This window comes from Verticillium alfalfae, genomic scaffold (genome assembly GCF_000150825.1).
Source record: "Verticillium alfalfae VaMs.102 supercont1.5 genomic scaffold, whole genome shotgun sequence".
NCBI classification, from domain to species: domain Eukaryota; kingdom Fungi; phylum Ascomycota; class Sordariomycetes; order Glomerellales; family Plectosphaerellaceae; genus Verticillium; species Verticillium alfalfae.
The window spans coordinates 1,951,969-1,967,719 of record NW_003315034.1 but is presented as its reverse complement, the minus strand read 5'-3'; the positions used below and the strand labels follow the sequence as shown (position 1 = coordinate 1,967,719).

The 15,751-nt window shown below is 54.8% G+C and overlaps 5 protein-coding genes across 5 annotated transcripts in view; 1 reads left to right on the top strand and 4 right to left on the bottom strand.

The window, feature by feature from the left end:
• VDBG_04936 (lysine-specific histone demethylase) overlaps nt 1–3,256 on the bottom strand; it is a gene marked incomplete at both ends in the record, with an annotated part of 3,750 nt that extends 494 nt beyond the window's left edge. The window contains 3 exons of the mRNA XM_003005284.1: nt 32–2,444; nt 2,545–3,021; nt 3,101–3,256. Coding sequence (XP_003005330.1) covers nt 32–2,444; nt 2,545–2,843 — 2,712 coding nt within the window. The remainder of the gene's footprint in view (nt 1–31; nt 2,445–2,544; nt 3,022–3,100) is intronic.
• Nucleotides 3,257–3,693: 437 nt separating this feature from the next.
• On the bottom strand, nt 3,694–5,904 carry VDBG_04935 (vacuolar protein sorting-associated protein 33A; the record flags this gene model as incomplete). The annotated part of the gene is made up of 4 exons (XM_003005283.1): nt 3,694–3,815; nt 3,883–5,451; nt 5,566–5,761; nt 5,827–5,904. 4 exons carry the CDS (start codon nt 5,902–5,904, stop codon nt 3,694–3,696), a joined length of 1,965 nt encoding a protein of 654 aa, XP_003005329.1.
• Nucleotides 5,905–6,186: 282 nt separating this feature from the next.
• On the bottom strand, nt 6,187–7,441 carry VDBG_04934 (ubiquitin-conjugating enzyme; the record flags this gene model as incomplete). The annotated part of the gene is made up of 3 exons (XM_003005282.1): nt 6,187–6,879; nt 6,950–7,100; nt 7,162–7,441. The coding sequence occupies 3 exons, from the start codon at nt 7,207–7,209 to the stop codon at nt 6,611–6,613; spliced, it is 468 nt and encodes a 155-aa protein (XP_003005328.1).
• Nucleotides 7,442–9,039: 1,598 nt separating this feature from the next.
• VDBG_04933 (calcium/calmodulin-dependent protein kinase) lies at nt 9,040–10,388 on the top strand (the record flags this gene model as incomplete). The annotated part of the gene is made up of 3 exons (XM_003005281.1): nt 9,040–9,354; nt 9,421–9,577; nt 9,637–10,388. The coding sequence occupies 3 exons, from the start codon at nt 9,040–9,042 to the stop codon at nt 10,386–10,388; spliced, it is 1,224 nt and encodes a 407-aa protein (XP_003005327.1).
• Nucleotides 10,389–11,390: 1,002 nt separating this feature from the next.
• VDBG_04932 (conserved hypothetical protein) lies at nt 11,391–12,650 on the bottom strand (the record flags this gene model as incomplete). The annotated part of the gene is made up of 1 exon (XM_003005280.1): nt 11,391–12,650. The coding sequence occupies one exon, from the start codon at nt 12,648–12,650 to the stop codon at nt 11,421–11,423; it is 1,230 nt and encodes a 409-aa protein (XP_003005326.1).
• Between the last annotated feature and the right edge of the window lie 3,101 nt (nt 12,651–15,751).

The window sequence follows — 15,751 nt, the reverse complement described above, 5'->3', positions numbered from 1 at the left end:
TTCCGACCGGACTCTTGCGTTTGAGGACTACGCTGCTCTTTGAAAGAACGAGTGGCGAGGGGATATCAATAGGGCCCAGCAATGCGTCAAAGACTTCTGAGGCCGCCCGCAGTCCAGACATGTAAGCGCCGTGTACCGTCGCCGGGTGCGTTCCGATGGTGTGCTCCCCTGCAAAGTATAGGTTGTCAACAGGTTTGGCCATGACATCGTAATCATGAGGATGCATGCCGGGCCCTGAAGACGAGTAGCTGCCTCTACTGAACTTATCAGAGCCCCAACGGGTAATGACCGCCTCGACAGGGAAGGGAACCTTGCGGCCGAAAACACCTCGGAGTATGCCAGTGGCTTCCTTGACGAGATCCTCATTACTTTCTCGCTCAGTGTCGAAGCCTGCAACGCCTGCCATGAGGGCCACAAGGCATGGTAGACCGGTCGTTTGGGTAACGTTGAACCACTGGAAAAACCTTCCGCGTTGTGAGGCGTAGTCGCTCTGAGCCAGGCTGTGCCGGTTCGGTGCGTCTCGTAAGACGCCAAAGATGTGCCTTTCGGTGTCCCAGAAGGGCTTATCATACACAAGGATCACCTTGTTGAGGACTCCAAACCCAATGCGCTCAATGACATCAGTCTTCCATCCTGGCAGAGGCGGGTCGAACTCGACGCTGCCCTGCTTCAAGACTCCAAGTGGTATGGTTGAGACAACATAGTCGGCTTCAACGATGGTGCCGTCCTCACATTCGACAAGTGATCGCTTCAAGCCGCCTTCGCTACTGTACTTGATCTTTTGAACCGGAGCATTGGTCTTCAAGTCGAGTGGCGTGGGGCACAAGGCTAAGCCACGCGGTACCGTCTGGTATCCACCGGCGACCATGGTATGCTTGCCTTCCCATTCATTGCCCGCATCAATGTCCCAATTGCCCAGGCTCAAATTATGCAAGCTCGTAGCGTTGCTGTACTCTAGGTTGGCGACGTGCCAGTTAATGAGCCGATGATCTTGAGCCGTTAGGTCGACAAGGTTGCGATACTGCCCGATAGCCTCGTCGAGGACGGAGCCGAGGGTGGCATCAGACCGGGCCGCCGCGTCGTCGAGATCAATATTGGCCTCAGGTGCGATGTTGTTTTTCAGCGTCCAGCCCATCTCTTTCGCCTTCTCTGAGGCTTTGCTGGTAGCTGGAGTGCCCGGCTCGGTATGGATTCGACCAGTCAGTTTATCTGCAGATACCGGCACGCGGTTTACTCGTTCCGGAACGTTCTGTTGCGAGACGGGCGCTGCGTGAGGCAGCGCTGCTGCTGCTTCTTCAGACTCGGCAATTGTTTTGCTTCCATCAGTTCCGCTGTCGCGCCCGTGCTCTATATAATCATGATTGCCTCTAACAAGTTTGGACGGCTGGTTGTGATGCTTGTATTCGCTGACTCGATCGAGACAGTCGTTGTAGAGTTTCTCAACCAGATCGTCCCTCAATGGGTCCACAGGCCGACCGTTTGAATCGTAAATAGTTGTCTCTGGTCGCAACGCTCGATAGTGAAGGCCCAATTGGCCGCGCAGGAGGACATTGATCGGATTGCCACGCTCAAAGCCTGTAATAATCATACCGCCCATCTCAGCGGTGTACCTTTCGCCGGGGAACCCAGGCACCGACAAGGTAGGCTTTGTTGTGAAGGCTCGTGAATACACCCGACCGCCGACCCTGGTGCGTCCTTCCAGAACGACAACTTTGGGCGGCAATTCGCCCAGTTCTCGAAACTGATCCTTGTATTGTTTCGCCAAGTTCTCCAACTGCCTCGCACAGCCCAGGCCGGACATGCCGCCTCCGATGACGACAATCGTTTTTTGCTTCGTAGCCGGTGGTTCCCCTTCTTTCTCTTCATCTACCGTCGGGAACTCGACACATCCGAAGTTGATGAATCCGTTGCGCACTAACCAATCATAGCAGACGCTGGCGACGTCGAACCATCGCACACTAGCACATCCAATTGCTTGTTCTCGCGTAACGGGCACACGTGGATTGTGGTACCATAGTCGCACAATACCGTTCCTGACATTCAGGTATGTAGTCACTTGGTTGTGGGTGATGTGCTGGCGCAGGAGCTGGTATTCTCCTTGGTGTAATGAGAATGGATCCAGTCTCGAAGCCTCAACGGCGCGTATGCATTCAGCAGCGTATGTGATGTCGTCCAGGCCCGCCGGAACGGAAGACTTGGGCTCAATGTCGTACGTGCGTCTCGGCACCTGGCGAGGTTGTGAATATCGTGCTGATGAGAGATCGGGCTCCTGAGCTGCGTTAAGGTCGACGGGAGTCGTAGCCTTACTAGAGACGGATGACAGCAGAGAGGACAGTTCGGATTGTTCCGACGTATGTGACATTGGGGACTCTAAAGAGTTACGGTTCGTCTGAAGAATGTCGCGGTGAGGCGAGGGTTCTGCCATGCCTTCGTTGCCTGAGAATCTGGGTGAGGTCAGAGGTGCTAAGTAAAGAATCTCAACAGACAACAGTAGATGCAGCTGGCAGCAAGTGATTGAAGAGTAGGTCAGTAGATAATACGTACTCTGCTGGTGAGGCCACAGCTGATGTGGCCATCGAGGTATCGTTCATCGAGTCGTCAACATCCATGTCTTCGCCGTGGACAACAATCTCAGAAGCGATTTCTGACATGGCTTCGAGCGATATTTGACTGCTTGCTGACGACGTGAGATCTCTCAAAGGCGATATCGAGAATGAAGTCTTGGCAGTCTTTGAAAGTGGTGACGAATGCAACATGTGTGAGTTAAGGAACCCTGACGGGGTGAAGAGTTCCTTCCCAGACCCAATTCCCAGCTTATCCCTCGACCTGGGACTTGTTCTCATCGTATACTCGGCCGGCGGGACGATTGGGCTGGTCTTGGGTGGATATATAGGAGTGGTATCTGGAAATCGGATGTTGCAAGAGCAGGGGTTCTCGACCTTACTGCCATCAGAGAGCGGAACGTAGGCGGGCAGTCGGGGCCGATATCATCATCGCGCATCAGATGCTAGATGAGATATTCTGAGTAGACATATTAGTTCCGTGGCAAGAGGGAAATCTCAATTCTGAGAGCTAATATATGAGGTTCTCCTTGTCATACCAATTGAGCCGAGTCCGGGGTGAGGCGAGGATGCAGCCGCTTGAAGAGCGTGGCGAGGCCCCGACCAGCCGGTTCAGAGGCTGAGAGTATGTGGGTGCGAATGCCTCGTATTGAGTTCGTCACTGGATCGTATATTTCGGAGCCGCAGCTATTCTCGCAAGTCGATGCATGTAGATATAAACCCGTAAGACCACTCCTGATGGTGTTGAGCCCGCTGGCGTGGTTCCAAACTCCGCTGTAGAGCCGAAACAGCGGGTCACGTGCATTTTTCACTACCCGTGCTGGATCGTCTTCAACCGGACGTCGCCCCAAGTTCCATTAGACTAAGCACCTCTACATTCCTTATATTCATGTCCGGTTGGCAATTCACTGCAACATTCTAGCGTTGGATGATCCGCATAGTCTCTTTCCAACTGTCATTGATTCGATACGTTTCATACAAAGCGCTGCAGCGCGACTAACCTCGGAGCTCCCAACAAGGGCCTATTTTTGCAATTCATGGGACTTCCGCTGAAGATGCTGAGAACGACGCTGAAAATAGATGATACACGATCTCCCCCTCACAATGTTCTTTGAAGACTCGACATACCCATCTATGATTGCGCTTGGGTGATGGGTTTAACATCCTTCGCATACGACTGTGTTTCAATCGCAGCATCCATCATCCTATTCCCGCTAATGATCGAGGTGGCACAGATGACGATGTTTCTCCGAGCTATTGTCAAAAACGTCAGCGTACCGTCCGGGTGTCCAATTGTAGCAACGTATGGGTTTCGACTTACCTTCCTCCTGCTTCGCGATGAACCTCAATGCAGCGATCTCGGTGAACGTGATACCTCCGACGAATACAATGAAGACTGTCTGCTTCTCGTTACCGCCTGAAAGAAGTGCGCGGGCTTTGACGGCCTTGTCCTCCCCTTTCTGGACATTGTAGAAAGTCTGGCCGCGGACATGTTTGACCGCCTCGTCGAAACCATGCCAACCTTGGGCTGCCGATGCACTATTGGAACCTGTGAAGCCATTGCCTTTGGTGACCGTGAGAAGATACTGCTTCTGGAGCACGCATTGGACAAGTCGAACGGAAAGCGGCGCATATCCACTGTACACGTAGGCAATGTCATTCGGGTCATCTTCCTGAACCTCGTCGACAATGAGTCGCAGGAGACGCCGAAGATGGGAGTAATTTGTCTTATCGCCAGAACTTCCAATCATCCCAGCCAATGGCGACGATCGTGAAAGGAATAGTTGAAGCTTCTCGAGCTTGTTGAGTGTCATGATATGCTGGTACCCGTACCCCTGGAGAATGAGTCGTCGAAATTGGTCGTATTCCTTGGGTTTGACGCCTCCAGAGATGCAAGAGTAGATACAGAGCAATCTAAGGACTTCAGGTAATGGCGTGTCGCGAGCAATCAGTTCCTCGATAGCGTCGAATTGCGAGGATGGATCCGCTCCTGCTGCCAGGTTTTGCTGGACTTCTAGGAGGCCCTTGAATTGATCTGTTCTTGTGTACTTGACAATCTCTTCAGCCAGGCCTGTGTGAATTCGCAGGCTCTGGTGTTCCTGCTGATATGCGGGTAGCTTGTTGACGAAGTCCTTCAGCTCGGCGATCGACTTTTGGTTGTTCCGGCCTTCGTAGTCCTTCTGCACGGTTTGGAGCCGCCGAGCTTGCTGGCCGAGTAAATTGCCAACAATGGCAAAATTCTTGTCGCGAAGCTGTTCGAACTGTTTGTCTGAAGAATCTAGCTGTATCTTCCGCTTGCGTGTCTGCGCACTGGCTGCGGTAGATTGAGCTGGTGCACCAACGACGGTCGTGTCGACCTCTGCCTGATTGTTCTGAATGCCGAAGAGTTCGTCAATGAGGCCCTCGTATGTCAATTGGGTGAGAAGCGGTGTGGCGAAGTCGACTTCGCGGTCGATTATAATGGCACTTTCGATCGTCGTACTCGGGGCCAAACCGCCATCTCGTTGGACTTGAATCGCATCGTCGCCAGCCAGTACTTCCTGTCGCATGCGCGCCAGCAGATCAGCCACACGTTTCGCGTTGTCGCCCTTGCCGATGATTCGAGGGAAAAGTCCATGGTTTTGTTGGATCTCCATCAACGCTTTCGCCATGAGAAACGACGGCGTCATATCTTTGTTCAGGTAGAGGTCGGTAAACGATTCATCAAGTTCGAGTGAGAGAACATCTCTTTCCAGCGGGAAGAAGTGAAGAGGTAGCTCGGATATGTTGACATCTCCCAAGACACCAGCCTCTTCGAGCTGCTTGTCTGAAACGAGAGTTCGTCGTGGGACCCAAAAGATGTGAAACTCGTGACCTGTCTGGCTTTCGCGTTGGAGTCGTCTGATGTGAGCTGGTCATCGTCAACAATCTGTCGCCACATCGCTATTTGAGGGTCCGAAGACGAGACGGGCAGGAATCATCAAAGGCTGGGTTGTGCAAAGACATGGGGCTGGAGCCGACTGACCTGCTATCTTGGGCGCACTGCGGGCGCATTCACCCCTCGCTATGAAGACAACATTGCGCTGGCTGGTATCCGCGTTGTCGTTCTCCAGGAAGAAGAATTTGTCGACTCCGTACTCTTGAAGCGTCGCGACTTTCACGATGGCGCCGATGGGGCCGGCCAGACTGCGCTCGAGAACGAGGTTTAGCTTGCCGCGGACCTGGTCGAAAGCACATTCGATTAGCCCGACATTGACGCTGATGAGGATGGGAATGCCTTACTTACTCCCTCTAGCAGGTTGAGCAGGTCTTTTCGCGCTTTGTCCCTGATCTGGTCGGTATCGAAACTGACTCTCGGGGCCATGCTGGGCTGCCCACGAGGTGTGGTGAGGTAGCTAATCGGAGCTTGGGAGCTTGAAGTACGAGATGCAGGAGGTGACGACGGAGCTCTCCAAGCTTCCGGCGGTTCTATCGGCCAGTGGTTGTCACGACATTGGGTCCGCGTTGGGGAGGACCACTGGCAAGCGGCTGCGTCAGCGGGGCATGCACGGCGGCGGGGAATTGGGGGATCCATCTCGGATGTGTCCCTGAAGCGCCCAGGCTTGGGACATCCGCCGCGAGAATACCAGTCCAAAGCCCTGTCGCGTTCGCCAGCAAACTAGCTTCTGATTCAAAACATCTAGTGATATCATTTTGGGTGTTTCCATTTGAGACTCTAGAGCTTGCTCAGCAAACTTTCGCATAGACCGTCCCTGCTGAGCCTGATGGAAGGCTGCTCGCTGACGGGTCCGCGGCCTATTCCTCGTCACTGTTGATGCATGCTGTGCTCCACGATAGCCGGCCTTCCTTGTCGCAAAGAAGCAGTACCAGCTAAAAAAAAAATCAAGTAATGCCCGCTAGCCCAAACTCCTAAGTAATAACTTTCACCGCAGAGCCATCGGCAGCCAACCGAGTGGTTCCACGTCATGTGGGTGATTCCATGCAAGTAATCGCCGCCTCGTCAGAAACAGTTTGCTGCTCTGACTCGGGGCTAACCGTACCACCTTTGGCTTTGTGACGCTCTCCAATACCTACACTGTGTTATCGTGATAGTAAAAGTCGATGTCTCGTGGGCGCTGCCTATTGCTTCGTACAAAGTCCTCGTCGCCCGGCGGTCGCTCAGCCTTTGAGTTGCCCGTGAGCATGCTCTGCAGGCTCATGCAGATTGTCTCGACGTTCTGCACCGGGCTCCAGCCCTGAGATCCCAGAAGATCCAGGCAGATGATGCCGTTCGAGTAGATGTGAGGGTGTAGGGGGATCGGTCGGTCGGTGGTCTTCGAAAATGTGACCTCGGGGGGTTCTGCCAGGCATGAGCAATCAGGTCGGGACGGAAGCTGGCCAGGATTTCCGAGGTAGAAGGGGCTGCCCACCGATTGGGTATTGAGGAGAGAACTTGAACTTGAGTCTGTAGATCTGGTCGCGGTATATCGGATTGTCGTCCAGTACTCTTATGTCCATGAACCACTCCTCAAAATTGTCCGCAGAGATCAGCTCGATCCCAGGCGGCAGACCATTGTTCAGCTGCATAGGCAGAGAGGGTTAGAGGACGTGCGAGAGATATGGATGGACGCGCGGAGCGAACCTTATTGAGCTCTTTGGCAAGCCTCTTCGAGGCAAAGCTCACTGCCATGATGAAAGCCTACGAATGGCTGGTTTGTCTGGGTGAGGAAGTATTTTTGCGTGGAGAAGGCGGAGGGCGGCGGTTCGAGTCGCAGTGAATGCATTTCAGATGGGACAGGGAAAGCGATAGCGATGGAGGGGTCGAGTGGGATGAATGCCTAGTGGGCCTCAGGTGCCTGTGAGTTGAGTGGACAAGGTCGCTACTGTCGGGGTGGCTCCAGTACCAAAGGGATGCTTGGTTCAGATGGATCCCCAACGATGCACAGGCTGGTGGGCAGGCTTTTTTGAAAGGCACTCCTCAGATCAGCCTACTAAGGTACCTACCTAAGTACCTAGGTAAGTACCGAGCGGAAAGTGCAGTCAAGGATTCTGACGTTTTTCTGACCATGTGCTTTGGCTGCCGGTGCGGCTAATGTTGAATAACAAAACAGGTTGTAAGTGCGTACTAATACATATTTTGCCCTGATGCTATTCTTGGATGGAAAAAAATCCCACGCGACTCTCAGAGGTAAAGTTGACGGCATGTGAAGTTGTGTGCTTTGGTCGATTGCGGCTTGTCTCTTTCAGCCGCGACGCAAATCACCTCTCTCCAATTTATTTGCAAGGGCCCATCTAGGTAGTTTTTGCGTACTCGCTACTTGGCTGCTAATCATAGCTGCTCATCACAGCGACGCAAGCCCTTTTAAAGTAGGCATCTGTGAAGATCGTAAGTTGACTAAGTTTAATCAGATCCAGCGGTCTTCGTCAGCGGCATGTGGGAACCCACCCGGCCACCTGCCGCTGCGATGACGACGTACCATCCCGCCGGTGGACATATTGGCCCGTAGGCCTCCCTCGTAGTGAGATGCGTCCTAGTCCGCCTCTGGTCCAGCCTTATGGAGGCCCCCCCAGCAGCATGCTTCCCGCCCTGAAGGCCCCAGGCTGTTAGCGGCAGGACGGCAATCCTCCGCCACGACGGCACTCTGACGTCTACGCCCAAGGCCACTGACCAACCCCGCCCGGGCTCAGGGGCCTTCCGTCAACCTCTCACAAGCGTCGTCACCCCCAACGCAACCCCACTACGGTGATGACCGGGCCGCTCCTCCTCCAATCCTGCCATCGTCTCTGATGGCCTCTGCCCCTCGTTTCTGCGGCTGAGGGTCAAGCCTTGGGGTTCGTTCTCTGCTCACTCCCCCCAGTGCACCTTCATCACGAGCATCTGGCGGCAAGGCTCTCTTCACCGTCGGCTGACTGGCCATACCCTACATCGCTGACCTTGAACTCTGTTTAAGAAGAAGCGAAACCCTGCTTCGTCTCTGCGTCGGTTCGCCAGGCTTCGCCTTGCGCTTATCGAGTCCAGATTCACGCCGTTCGTACGCGTATCCACATTCGTCTCTGATCACTTCCCGGCATCTGGCCACTGGGACAACAATTACCCCACATCGTCAGCTTCGAAGATCCCACTCAACCAGGCTGTCCAACAACTCGTGCGTTCCTTCCGCCCCCGATTATCCTTCCTGTCCGAACTCCGCTCCGGCCTGGCTGTCATCGGTCTTTCTTTTTTGCAACACGTTCTTATTGTGTCTATACAGCACGTAGTGTTGAACATATCGCACTCTTTTGCTCATCCTGAGCTCCTAACCCCTCCTCCCCCGCCTACCACCTTGTTGCGCCGCGACGCATCACGAACACCTCCCGCCAAGCCAATCATGAGTTGTAAGCCGCTTCTTCCCTCCCGTGCAATCGTCATCGCGCTGTCCGCATCTTTGTCGAGCGCCTCTGCTCCTTTGAACTCGCACCTCGGTGTGGCACAGTCATGTCGCACAAGCTAATCGCGATGCCTCACCCCGCAGTTTCCAACATGCTCAGCCGCCTCCAGGGCCAGCCCGAAAGCTACGACAAGAAGTGCGACACCCTCCCCCCGCCATCGTTGCGACGACTCAGTCCTAACGAATGCGCTATGTCTAGGGCCAAATACCGTTTCGGTCGAACCCTGGGCGCGGGTACCTATGGTATCGTCCGCGAGGCTGACGGCCCGACGGGCAAGGTCGCCGTCAAGATCATCCTCAAGAAGAATGTCAAGGGCAACGAGCGGATGGTCTACGACGAGCTGGAAATGCTGCAACGCCTCAAGCACCCCCACATTGTCAAGTTTGTCGACTGGTTCGAGTCTCGCGTGAGTCGGCTGCTTTTTTATTCCCGATGGCGGGTCGATGCGCAACATATCTGACGCTCCGTATAGGACAAATACTATATCATCACCGAGCTGGCTACTGGTGGTGAACTTTTCGACCGAATTTGCGAACAGGGAAAGTTTACGGAGAAGGACGCATCACAGACTATCAAGCAGGTCTTGGACGCCGTCAACTATCTTCACATCAACAGTGTCGTCCACCGAGGTATGACGATTCAAGATGTTGTCCAAACGTCGCTCAAACCAGCTGACAACCCCTGACAGACCTCAAGCCCGAGAATCTTCTCTATCGCAGCCGCGACAGTGACTCGGAGATTGTTCTAGCCGACTTTGGCATTGCCAAGATGCTGGATCGCAAGGACGAGGTCTTGACGACCATGGCGGGTTCGTTCGGATACGCTGCCCCCGAAGTCATGCTCAAGCGTGGCCACGGCAAGCCGGTCGACATGTGGTCCATGGGCGTCATTACATACACCCTTCTCTGCGGATACTCGCCGTTCCGTTCGGAGAACCTCCAGGACCTCATTGACGAGTGCAGCTCCGCCCAGGTCGTCTTCCACGAGCGCTACTGGAAGGACGTCAGCCAGGACGCCAAGGACTTTATCCTCCACCTTTTGCAGCCCGAGCCCGAGAAGCGGTGGACGAGTGAGGAGGCCCTCAGCCACGCCTGGCTCAGCGGCGACAGCGCCACCGACCACAACCTGCTGCCCGAGATCAAGGCTTACATGGCCAAGGCCAGGCTGCGCGGTGGAATCGAGATGGTCAAGCTCGCCAACCGCATCGAGTCGCTCAAGCTGCAGGAGGACGACCCCGACGACACGGACTTCCGCGACGAGGACTTTGCCAAGCACACAACACTGTCGCAAGACAAGAAGGCACTCTCCAAAGCCGTCAAGGGAGCCATCTTCCGCGAGGTCGTTTTCGCTAAGGTGCGCGAGATGAAGCAGCAGCAGGAGACCCTCACGGTCAAAGAGGAGGCAGAGAAGGAACACAAGAGACGCAGCTTCCATGGGTAGGACGCGGGAAGTTGTAGCAGATGATACGAGACGGGTACGGGCCTCTTACCCCTGTTTCTCCCGAATCTTCGGGCAACGGGCGAGAGTGTTGTGGTGCGGATCGTGGTGTAGTGCCTTTGTTTTATTTGCTTTTTTTCCTTCTTCTTTTTTCTATCGGCCCCTGCTTTGACTCTCTCTCCTTGATGTGTGCTGGGAAGGCAGAGAGACAGAGACGGAGAGCAAGGGGGAGGGAAACGATGGAATACGTGCGTGATGAGGCTCATGCTTCCGCATGGCGGGGTAATTTCCAAACGTTGACGGTTTCTGGTTCCGTACGTCTCTTGTTGTTTTCCCCCCTTCCCGGCTCTTCGAGACAAGTCGTCACGTCTGCCGACAGGGAAATTTCCACAAAGGAATAATGAATGGTCAGGCGAGCAGACGGGTGGACAGATGGGCAGCAAGTTGACAGGATGATGACTCTAGCTTAGCGGTTCTATTGTGTCAAAAGCAGATGGCCTCTGGGCTTCTTTTTTCCAACTTGTTTGATCTTCTGTTTTGTGTTGCATCGCTTGTAACAGCACCGAGGCTCCCATCACAGGAATCGCACCATGATTCAGATAAATCTGCATATGATCGGTCTTGGAATATCATCATCAAAATTCAGCCAGTGCTGCTAATTTGGTATCTCTGTGTCTTCAAATCATCGTCGTCTGGAGCCGAGCGATTGGCTTCGGCCTCCGTATCCTCGCTGAGGCGAGGGGGGGCATATCTGTACAGTTGGACTACCGCCTCCTTCCTTTTTATAAATCGCATCCTCATCCGCCCATGTTCCTCGTTCCCAAAAATAAACCAAGAAATTAATGCATGCTTAACCCGGAAAACTCCGACCGATCCCGGACCACCTAGTCCTTTCCCGGTTTCGTGCGTAGAATTGTTCATCTTGTATGTACATGCTCGTGTGTGAGAAACGTAGTCTGCGTCCTCGCGACTCGCGCGAGTGAAAGAATGGTATCAACGAAAGTGGCGAAGTAATTGTCATGTATGCTATAGCGTTCAGGACATCTCGGCGAGGACGCTTTCACGGAGCTCCTCGTACCTGCGAGGGTTAAAGCGCTGCCGCTTCCATCCTGAGGCTCGCAGGCGCTCAATGCGTGCCTTGAGGTCCAAGGCCCGCATCTCATCATCCTCATCAGGAGTGGCAGCGCGTGTTGATATGCTGAAGCTGAGACGGTGGTTTGCCATCGTGGAGGCCTGAGGAGCCAGCTGAGCATCGACGGCAGCCAGGTGAGAGGCGATTTGAGACCGAAGGCCGACTAGGAGAGCGCAGTATCGGTGAATAGAGCGCTCACGGAGGTAGCCGTAGTCATTCTCTTCACTGTCCTCGATTGGTGGCTCCGGGGTCGGTGCTGAGGGCGACGGTGCCACGACTATGGCGGCGGGGAGCTTGGACTCGGGGACCTCTTGAAGCGATGGAAGGTAGCGAGACCCGTCCACAGGGCTGCTGCGAAAGTCGTCAAATCCAAGTGTTGGAGAGTCGGGACGAATGAAGGGTTCCTGGATCATCGGTTCCAGGTCGTCAATGAAAGTGACGCGCTTCTTCGTCTGCAGAGGTGCGGGGGTGTTGGCGAGTTTGGCCATAGCATCCTCGAGTGAACAGATGGAAGCCGTGGGCGAGGAAAGTTCTGTGGAGTTGCGAGAGGAGATAGAGCAAGAGGGCGAGTGCAGACTCGGGGCAGTGGTGGCGGCCGATGATGGGCGTGAGTAGGTAGAAATGGTCTCGTCGGCAGTCTGGATGAGCTCAGCAGCACGGGCGTAATGAGCACGCGCCTGGTTCAGTAGCTTCGCACGGTAGGGCGACGACGTGTTCAAAGGGCGGGCGAGCATTTCAACAGAGGTGGCAGCGTAGAAGTGAAGGTAGATGAGGTATGTCGGCTCAACATTTGCCTGATCCTTGAAGTTGTCAAGGATCTCGCAGCACCGTGCCGAGCAGGCGCGGTACTGACGGTTGCTGTAGTGGCGCTTGACCTCGGCCACAGCCTTGTTCCAGTCCGCTGCGGTGTAGGGAAGAACAGGCAAGCTTGCAGGAGCTTGAAGAGACAGGCGCTTCGGGCCGCGGGCTTTGGGCCTGGCAGCAGCGGCGTCCAGTGAGCCCATCCTCTTGTGAGTAGTTTGCGTGGGAGGCGGCGATGAGAGAGGGAAAGCGCTGCTGCCAGGACTAAGGAGCATACTGCGACGTGAAGCAGCGCTGGGCGCATGGAGCATCAAAGGTATGAGTCCAGGCATGGTGAGAGGCTTGAAGGGTTGAGTAGACCAGAGATGAGAGTGTGGGTTCAGTGGATGATAAGTGAGGTGAGGTGACCTCTTAAAGTCTGAGGTAATGCACGTTGCCGACCTTGGATTGCGCACAAGCTGAATGTCGCCAATGAGAAGGTGTTTGGGGGTCGGACAAGACAATAAGCTGGTGCGAGTCGAGACTGCTGTCTGACGAGGCAGAAAAGCGTGGATGGTGGTGATGGGTGGTTCGGGCCGCGGGGGGGAGGTCAAGCGAGGAGCAGAGTGATTGTCGCAGCGTCTCGGAAGGCCGTAGATGCCGTCGAGAGATCAAACACTGGTCCGCTGACCGCTGGCGAAGGTGCGAGCTGGGGGTCTCGAAGTCGTCTGAAGATTTGTGTTGAGGCGGCTGAGGTGGTAATTCTGAGTGCCGCTGTGATCGAAAGGATCGTCGACCGGGGTGTCAAATGTGCGGCGCTATCCTCACCGGGACGTGTGTTGACGTGGTATTGAGTAAATTGCTGGTTGGGATGGAGCTGAAAGGCTATCGATAAACGACAGGCGACAGGCAATTTTAAGCTCGAGCGGATTACAGGTTATTGAAGATCTCCTCCTTGGTAGCTCGATGAGGCGAGAGTGGCGGAGGGCGTATAATTGAGACGTGCTGAGGCGTGGAAAGGGGGTGATTGAAAGCTGGTCTGGAGGTTGGGAGCTAAGGGCAGCCGGACCAAAACCCACAGCTCGACAGGCAAGTGGAAGCAGGGAGACAGCGGACACGCGCTGGGCAAAACCAATGACGATGAATGAGGTGACTTGGGTGAGTAAGTTAAGTGCGATGCGACTTGAGGTGAAGGATTACGATGCGCTCGATAGACCAGAAACAAGACGATTGAACAATTGAGGGCTGGATGTTCCCCTTGGACGGGTGGCGCTCCCTCAAGTACGAGTCTTCCGTGCTCCCACCCCCTCTGACTCCTGTGTCTTTCCATCTTATGAGGCCCATTATCAGCTCGTGTCGTAATCTGTCTGTGTGTTAGGTGGTGGACTGAGCGCAGAAAGACAAGGAGGTGGTGGGGCCAGAGGCGATCCAAGGTCCAAGCTGTTGTCAAGCTCCCAGTGTGCCCTCCCCAGTTTTGCCAGTGTGCCGTCCAGGCCGGACCAAGACAGGGGGCAGACTACCAGGGGGCAGGGGTAGATAGATCCACGAGGAGTTTTTTTTTTTTCTTTCTTTCTCTTGACTGTGACCTGAGTACCATGCCAAGCGAGTGGGTTGTGATATGACAGGGTCATCGTCTTAGCATGACCGCAGGGCATACCATATTTTTGATGGCGGAACTTTGTATGGCCAATGCTGCTGGGGTTCTATGGGCGTCCGCCGCCGGCCAAATCACAGAAACTCGTGGCAGAGAGGGGAACAAATAGTGGACATGCGGGAGAGATGGATGTTGCTGTAAATTGGCCGCTCGAGCGTTGGGGTGATCGTGGCTTGGGCCTCCCGGCGCCATGGTCCGGACCATGGTCAAGTCAGGCACCACAAGCACCCACGAGCCGCTCGACCATTGTCTGGCTGCTGGTCGAGACGGGCGGTGCATGGTGGTGCGGGTGTGGCCGTGGCTGTGGCCATGACCGTGTACCCAAGAAAGATAAAAAGAGTGAAAAGGGGAGAGCGAAAAGCCGGCTCTTTGGATGGTGGTGGTGGGATGAAAATCTGAAGTGCATCATGGCCATGCAGCGAGGGAGTCCGGACGAAGTTCCTACTCGTCGGCGCCCGCACATCACTTGTCAAGGGGGCAGTGGCGGGTAGTACAGGGTGCTCCCGACTTCTGCCCAACCTGCAGTGCAGTCATCTATCTGGATGGCAGAAGCAGGTACGACCAGCGGGCTGGCAGTGGGGGGAAGGAACGATGGGCGAGGGGGGGGAGAGAGAGCAAGAAACATCCTTGCCTCCATGTTGGTAGCCCTTGCATCGGATCCTCGTAGTCGGCCAACCTGTGGTCCTTGCGTTGCAGGTTCGCTTGCCTCTATTCCCAGCCTCCACCTTGAAGAGAGAAGTCTCAGCCATCCATCGCCCGTGGTCAATCGAGACATCACCGCCCATGTTGTACCCTTAGCGCGACCCTGACTTTGCCTTCCGACAGCTCTGTAGTACACGCCACCATGATTTGCACCTCGGGGCTCAGGGAACTTCCTTATTATCAAGACCCATCGGTCGACGGTCGAAGAGGGTGAACCCGCAGTCTCGCTTCGCAGAATTGCGCTGGAAAAAGAATCGGATGTCCTTGGAACAAGTCCAACGACACGACATTTCTGTTCCTCGACGCATCCGTCCCAGCAGAAAAGCAACAAGCTTCCGTGTTCTTCCTCAGACACCCAAAACGTTCTGCAAACACACTCGGTTGACGGTAGGTTGTGATCCACAGCCAGTCTTTTTTCCGGAGAGTCGACCCTTGTCTTGACGATAGCATCCTACAACCCTACCTCCTTTGTCCAGTCACGTCGAGGCCCTTCAACACAAAGAAGCAAGAACAAATTGAAAATCGCGCGAGAGCCCACTTCCCCTCCAGGCCTTCCAGGGTCCTGCTGGCTCCATGGGCAAAAGTGAGGGGGCCACAGCGGCATCCCTTTCTGAAACGAAACAGTGTTGCTGCGTGAGGCCCAGCACCGCTACAGTAGGTACGCACAGATGGGAAGGCGTCATTGCCGTTGCATCTCGTGGCTCTGGCAGAATCCACATGCACGCTCGAACCTCTTCCACGTCTGTGTCCTCGGTCGACCTTGAGGCCCGGAGCCCATCTAAGGCATTCGCGCCGCTCTCTTGCATCTCTCGCGGCGTTCGGACGAAAAATCAGCGTAGGATCCTGCACCTGCTGCATGGCCAGCCCTGCCAGAGTAGGAGCGACGCCTTGACCCTCGTCGCCATGTCAAGCTGTGTTGCCTGGCTATGGAACCTAATCGTACCTATGTATGCACTCTGCAGCTTGCAATCAGTCACCCGCTTACTCTCTCACATCAAAGCGCCGTCCTGATGACCCTGTCAATCAAAGTTAATCGGCAGTTAGAATGTTGAACGCCAACAGGCGTCGTCTCGGTCAACTCGGAAGACAGGACGAGAT